General features: G+C 41.9%; 1 protein-coding gene across 7 annotated transcripts in view; it reads left to right on the top strand.

Annotated features, from left to right (window-relative positions):
* Positions 1–375: 375 nt before the first annotated feature.
* The window catches only part of NUP58 (nucleoporin 58), a 41,372-nt gene continuing 34,249 nt past the window's right edge, over positions 376–7,498 (top strand). For 3 of the 7 annotated variants that reach the window (XR_013945479.1, XM_080577331.1, XM_080577328.1), the window contains exons 1-4: positions 378–588; positions 4,457–4,596; positions 5,972–6,010; positions 7,179–7,331. Coding sequence is in view for 5 of the 7 variants with exons in the window: in XM_080577331.1 (XP_080433457.1) it covers positions 473–588; positions 4,457–4,596; positions 5,972–6,010; positions 7,179–7,331 (448 nt within the window). In the remaining 2 variants the exon portion in view is untranslated. Of the gene's footprint in view, positions 589–4,456; positions 4,597–5,971; positions 6,011–7,178; positions 7,332–7,498 lie in introns of all 7 variants that reach the window. The other 4 variants (XR_013945478.1, XM_080577329.1, XM_080577332.1 and 1 more) reach the window with 3 other exon arrangements.

Genomic DNA, 7,498 nt, shown 5'->3' with positions numbered 1-7,498 from the left:
TTGGAGGTTGGACTCGGTGATCTTGGAGGTCTCTTCCAACCTAGATGATCCTGTGTGATCTCAAATAGAGAATTAACGGGTTTTATACAAATTTCTATAAAATTATATTGCATAAAGATACCAACACGTGTCTTTGGTGGTCTTGAACTTTAAAGTTCTCGAGTAACGGAGGGGCAATTAGGAGCGATCGCAACCGTGTAGGGGTATCGCTCCGTAACTAATCCCTCCTTCCCCTCGTTCCACCGCATCTCGCCCCTTCAAAACCTCTCCGTTAGGAAGAATTTGTCGAAGGGCTCCCGGGAATGACGGGGAGGGGGGGGAACTCCACAGGGCGGGGCGCTGCCGCTTTAAGGGCGGCCGGGGCCGTCCGCCGCTGTCCCGTGGTGCCTTGCGGCGGGCGCGCGGAGGGAGCGTGGCCGCCGCCGCCGGGATCGGGCCCCGCCGTTGCCGCCCCGCCGCCGCCGCCGCCGCCATGTCCGCGGGGTTCTCCTTCGGCGCCGGCACCCTGGGCTCCGCAACGGCCGCTGCAGCCGGGGCGGGAGGAGGAGGAGGAGGCGGGGGGTTTTCCTTCGGAGCCGCCACGCCGAGGTAACGCGGTTCCCCTCACCCCCCGCGGCACCGGGCGGCCCTCACGGAGCCCGGGGGCTGCGGCTGAGGGGGTGCGGGGGGAGCGCTGCGGGGGTGGGGGAGCGCAGCTCCCGGGGCTGCCCCTCACGGCGCCGTGTGGCCCCGCAGCACCGGCGGAGGGCCTGTGGGCGGCTGAGGACAAAGGGAGCGGCAGCCGTTGGGTCTGGGGAAGGGGAGGCTGAGGGGAGACCTCATTGCTCTCTGCAGCTACCTGAAAGGTGGGGAGCTGGGGGTCGGCCTCTTCTCACAGGTAACTAGTGATAAGGACTAGAGGGAATGGCCTCAAGTTGCACCAGGGGAGGTTCAGGTTGGAAATGAGGAGACATTTCTTCTCAGAAAGAGCAGTCAGGCACTGGGACGGGTTGCTCAGGGAGGTGGTGGAGTCACCGTCCCTGGGGGTGTTCAAGGAAAGGTTGGACGTGGTGCTTAGGGACATGGTTTAGTGGGTGACATCGGTGGTAGGGGGATGGTTGGACCAGATGATCTCGGAGGTCTTTTCCAGCCTTAATGATTCTATGATCCTCGTCTTGATCTGCTTCGTCTCTGTCTGAGCTACGTGATACCCTTCACATTTTTTTTTATCCTTCTGAATGCAAAAGGTGAACCCCACATGTGCCTAGGTGTGAGCAGGCAGCCTGAGGTGGTGTGTGTGGCACGCTCAGAGTCTGAGTGTGTAATGTTCAAATGCCAAGTTCCAGGTTTATTTCTAAGTTATTTCCAAGTTCTTTTCTGTCTCAGTCTTTCATTTGGTGCTTGTGCTTTGAAGTGGAAAGGAAACTTTGGTGCTGGGCACCAAATATATCTGCAGGTGATATAGGAGGCTCTGTGCTGAAAGCAATATTAGTGTTTATTTTTTTCAGAATAATAGGCAAGATTTTTTTTTCTTCACACACCTGTACTAGCCCATATTCTTCCTGACCTGTTTGCTGTTATGCTTCTGTTGAAGATTAGGACCCTTACAGTGGAGCTCTAGAGCACTACACAAATTCTGGAGGTCTTCCAAATCTTATCAGGCAAAATTGATTGCAGTAACATAAATGAAATGGGCAGGGTGAGTTACTACTTCACCTGAAGGAGGTATGTTTCAAAATATCCAGCTGTAGGATTTGGCAGGAATTAGTGGGAAGGGAACAACATCTGGATCAAAGAGTATCTCTGGGTTGAAAGGCAATATTGCTTTTTGGAAGCCCGTATGGGAGGGGGCAAGGCTTCTGAGTTTCTTCTAATACTCTTAATTGTCCAGTCAGGACAGGTTAATGATATTTTTGTTACATGTGTGTGTTTTTCTTCCCCACAGTGAAGATGCGCTTTTACATGAACTCTGCAAAGAACTTAAGTTGCTTTTGTTTCATGCCTGTTTAAAAAGAAAAAAAACTTTAATTTTAATCATAGGAAACATGCATTATTCAAAAGTATTATTTTAATATACTGCTTGAAACGAGAATTTCTTTTGTTGTGTTGATTTGCATGTGGTACACGCTACCCATGGAATTTAAATGTTTTTGTAGGGTGGTTTTTTTGCTGTTCTGGCTGCCTTTTTTAATCTATAAAAAGTAAGTTAAAATGTTATGGAAGCTAATTAATAGCAAACATTATATTTTGCATTTTTATTCATATATTTCTACAAGTAGGATGAGTCTTCAGGGCTGTTGGTCAAGGAGTGTCACAGAGGAACAGGCCTTTTCACTGCTGGATGGTTTGTGAAAGAATCTTGAGCATCCCTGCGGGATGGTTTGCTGGAGAATGCGTTTGAGACAGTAAGAAGAAGCTGGGCCTTTTCTCAGCTGAAGCAGCATTGCCAGGTGTTGGAAGAAGGGTGCTTTGCTCTTTAGTCCAAGCATGAGTATTATTAGTCAGTGTGGCCAGTCGGTTTATATTCTGATGGCAAAAAGCCTATATGGTATGGCAGCCTATGTAATTCCTGCATTAAGCCAATAGCAGGTGAGGTATTTAAGGTCTTGTTTATCGCAGTTCTCTATAGCATGCTTTAGCCAGGTGAAGTGCTTTGTTCTAGCTCTGAAGTTAGAGTTAAGACTTAAGTGAGCTGAACTCCTCATCCTTCCAGCTGTAGGGAGTAAACAGTACCCTGGTCTGTGCTTTCTCATACTGCCATTGGTTTACTTCTATATTTTGGCGTATTTACTTTTTTGTTGTTATTGTCTGTTTGTTTTGTCCCGAAGTATTGAATTGCATATTTTGGGCATTAGCTTTCTTCTACTGTAATGCTGAAACATGAAAAAAATTAATCAAAAATCACCTTCGTCTGTACTGGGAAAAGATGAGAAACAAGCTCTCAACTAGTGAAAGAAGCATCATGTTGTATATATAAGGTGATAAGCAATTAGGTCATGCTGCTGCAGTTTGGTATGCTGAAACTGTGAGAGTAAAGCAAGGTGAAGTGCTTTGGCTCCTATGGAGTTGGACAGCTGGTTTTTGTCCTTCTGAACTTCTTGGTGTCTGTTTCCTGAATTATTTACCTTTAAGGGTCACTCAACACCCAGATCTTGAATTTTTACCAGCTTTTACTGGACTTGCCCGGTTGCCAGGGTGTAGATATTGCCAACCTTTAATGTAGAAGCCTATGATAGCCTTCTTTTTCTTAAAGATCAGCTCTTGTGATTAATTTGTTACGCAGAGGAGCTGCATTCATACAGAAAGGAAAGAGGGAACAATGAGAGAATATTGAACATCTGAAACCTCAAGTAGATCGTAACAACTGTTATGTTGAAGCCTAAATTACGTTTTATTTCAGTGCTACTGCTGTAGTCTATACAAAATGTCTAAATTCAAGAAATCTTCTCTAGCTTCCCAAGAGGTTCAAAATGGAAGCCAGAAGTACTACAAATAAATTATTCACCTCATCTTTCATCAGTCAAAAATTCATCAGTTAAAAATTAAAATTTTTAAATCTTAGACACATCTGGCTCTTGGTACCCATGATTTCACAGGTTACAGATAATTCTGATTACTGTATTCCCCCACATGTTTTGTGCAATAATTTTATGCATTCTCTGCAAAACATGGCTTGCCCTGTAATTCCCATGAAGCTTCCATAATGGGTAGCTACCCAAAATTTAAAAAAGAAAAAAAAACCACAACTGTTAATTTTCCTTGTGATTGCTGAACTGAGTTTCTCCTCTTTCTTTCCACTCTCTTCCCCTTAATCTGTGCAAATGGTTCTGGAAGTTTATTTCACTGGTTGGATTGGATTGCACACTGTATTGTCAGAAAAGAAAGTGTACAAAACGTAGGTGTGGATCGCCTGTTGCTTGCATGTGTGGAAAAGGAGAGCATTGTGGTTAGAAAATTAATTCTTCCCTCTGTGTTTTTTGGTGGTAAGACAGGCCCAAGTTGTGCTGTTGATGTGATCGGATGTGTGGTTATGTGCTTATGTCTTCAGGGTGAGGTAGCTTTGGTTGACGTTTCTGGACAGAGGTATCAAACGGGGCTTCCAGTTGCTTTGAAAGGATGTTCCTGCAGGTTTATCATCTTTGGGCTGGCTCTAGCATTTGTCCTCCGCTTCCAGTAGTTCAGGGGAAATAATAGGAAACTAAGAGAAAAGCTTTTGGCTGGTTTATCAGGCTGTGTCAGGCAGGTAGCAACGAGTTCAACGGATGGTGTCAGCATCATGGAAGCAGTAGAAGCTAGGTAGCTGTAGAAGAAGGAGGGAGGTGAATTCCTCTTTGGTGACAGTGAGCTCTGACTCTGTCCTGCTCTGCTATGTTCTGACTGTTCAGGGCAATGATGGTGTGGGAAAGAGACAGAAATAAGGGGGGTTGGATTTTTCTTTTAAAAAATAATTAATGCTAACAGTCTTATTCTATAATAGCTCAACAGGTGGACTTAATTTTGGAACTCTGGGTTCTTCCACTGCTACAGCAACTACGTCAGCTCCGTCAGTGGGCTTTGGGAGTGGACTTTTTGGATCAAAGCCAACCACTGGCTTTACGCTAGGAGGCACCGGTACAGGTAGAAAAAGTTCTTGTACAGCAGAAATTTGAGTCAACGGTGAAGAAATGTACCATTTGTATGTGCCACACATTTTGTACGTGTACCGTGTGAATGTTACTTACGGCACACACAATATTACTTAAGTCGCAGAATGCCACGCTGCGAATATTACTTATGTCATTTTATGGTCTTTACGGAATGGTTTGTTAATTGAGAAGGTTAAAAGGTTGTTAATTGAGAAGTATGCAGCGCCAATGCTGCATAAACATAAATGCAGTTGCCAGGAAATTGTATCTGGGCCTATGTGTAAATTGTGCTATAATTTGAATCTGATGTTTTCTGGAAATTTTCCTCTTTATCCAGGATACTCAAAATTATGATTTAAAATTGAACTGTATTTTGATTTGAAAAACATTTGAAACCAGTGTGAAATTGTTGATGTTTTCAGTCTCAAAGTTGCAAATTTGTGTGTTTTTTTTAATGTTAGCAATATAGAGAAATTTATTGATTCTTTTTCCTTAGGTCTGTAGTTCAGATGCAGAAGTTCGTACAAAAATTATAGAAATACTCTAGATGCAGAAATTCTTATAGAAGTCTTAAAAATTGGAGTGTAAAATAATGAACCTTTTCAGACGAGTTATTTTTCAGCCATCGTACACACATACCTTAATGAATTTTATTTTGGCTCCAATTTATTTGGAGAAAATTGTATTTTTTCTGCTTCTGCATGAACAGATAGATTGGTTCTCAGAAATTCCCTTATTAGAAATAATAAGGAATTATTATTTATTATAATTATTATTACTTTGTATTACTGTGTTTGTCTAGGTTAGGGTGATTTCTGTCTTGATTCTGTCTTTTGAACTTTTAATCATTTTTTTAAATCTGAAATGTCATTGCACTGTTCAAAATTGTCTCTTTAAATTACAAGTGGGGTAAAAACCCTGAGCCAAGACACAACACTTTACAAAAGCTTGCTCCCCATAATCTTCTTCATCATACTGTAAATCTGTTTTGTGTGTCAGTGTTACGTACAACCATATGGCTAAAAAAATACTTGATAGAATTATCTGTCTCCATAGTTTTGTTTACTTTCATTTATTTGAAATTTAAAACAACCTTGTGTGCTGCTATGTTAGTGTCAGCTTCACTCTTAACACATTCTCATAAAGTTTGTTTTTTTAAAAGGCAGTTATGCTTTGTTGTATGCTGCTGGTGCTCACAAATAGTGGTTTCTATGTTATGGTTTTTCTGCTTTCAAGATAATATGTAAAAGTTTGTATAATAGTCTACATATGTTACATTATTTCCATGTTTTGGTTCATGTTTTTTTATTAGGATAGCTGCTCTGTGGTTCTCAGTTACTGTTCTTACACTGTTTTCTTTATTAAAGCAGGAACAGCAACAACCATTGCTACAGCACTGACGCTAGGTGAGGACCTAATTTGGATGTTAATGATATACAGGGGAAAGCAAGCCAGAGTAGAGCTAAAGGATTATTCTATTCCTGCACAACAGTAAGAGTGGTCACAGTGAAAAGCTAGACTTGTGTTTGTCCCCTCATCAGTGTCATCCTTCAGAAGAGAAGTGGAATCCATTATCAAAGAATTCTTCGTACAGAGCTTCTTGTTCTTATGAACTTTGAGTGAACAGATCTGCTTGTTAATTCCCTCTAGCAGAAGGGTAAAGAGTTGAACTGGGAAGGGACATGAGGAATACATTACTCTTGTTTCTCTGGTGTGTCTTTAATCGCTGTTTTTCAGCTGTCATGAGAATTACAGAACTATGTAGGTGTTTTCAGCTATTTTTTTTTGGAAACATCAGAACTGACCCTGAATTTGAACAACCAGAATTGTTGTGGGGGGAGAGAGGGAAGGAGGAGGGGACGTGGGGGTGCTGCTACCAGACAGACTGATGTCCAAGCACTTTGGAAACCATGTTGTGAATAAGTAGGGAAAAATGGTATTGGTTAAAGAAGCGAATGAAATGGGGTAGGAGAAGGAAGAGCAGCTGACCCAGAACTTGATGTGTAATCATAAGTGGCAGTCAGTACTATGCAGGCAAATGTCAATTCTTCTGAGTAGCTGAGTGAAATGTTACTGAAAACAGACACACAGCAGTTATTGAGAATACAATGTTTTTATTATCCTTGTTATTCTGGTTTGTATATCACACTTTTCTTTGAATACAGCTTCCAGAACATAAGATGTATTCTTACCATGAAATTAGCAGGAAATAGAAGCTTTTATTTGCCTTACTTTGCAAGTGTTCAAAAGCAAAATCTGAGGAAATAACATCTCAACATAATTTTCTTGTTTATAAATTGAAGGGGTATGTGCATTCCTGCTGGTTTGCACATTACGTCTATCTGTGTTCCAAGATTAAAGCCTCTTGGATTATTCAGAATTTTGGAGGAAACATACCTTTGCAATTAACGTCAACTTTGAAATTTATCTGAAGGTGCTATGGAAATACTTTATTGCCTGCAAGTGATCTTGCCTGCTGGGGTGCTAGTGGCAATTAAATGGGGATAGCTTAGAAGATGAGATTGGATATTTTGAGAATGAATACTCAAAAAGTTATTTTTGGGTTTCTTTTAGGCACGCCTGCTACCACATCAGCAGCTACCACAGGCTTTAGTTTAGGTTTCAACAAACCTGCAGGTTCAGCCACGCCGTTTGCTTTATCTATCACTTCTACCTCAGCGGGTGGCCTGTCGCTGTCGTCTGCTCTTACATCAACTCCCGCAGCAGGTAGGAAAATGTTTTTGTTTGTCTTTAACGGTATAACTTTATTGTAAAATTGTGCTATGCTCTGTTTTATTCTAGCATTTGCATAATGCTAGAACCTTCAGTAAGAAGGTTCGTTGGACTTTACTAGTTCTAAGTTGGGTAGCCCAATACAGACATTTATTTTATAT

Source organism: Anser brachyrhynchus (genome assembly GCF_964034855.1).
Source record: "Anser brachyrhynchus genome assembly, chromosome: 1".
NCBI classification, from domain to species: Eukaryota; Metazoa; Chordata; class Aves; order Anseriformes; family Anatidae; genus Anser; species Anser brachyrhynchus.
This window is presented reverse-complemented; position numbering and strand designations above follow the sequence as displayed.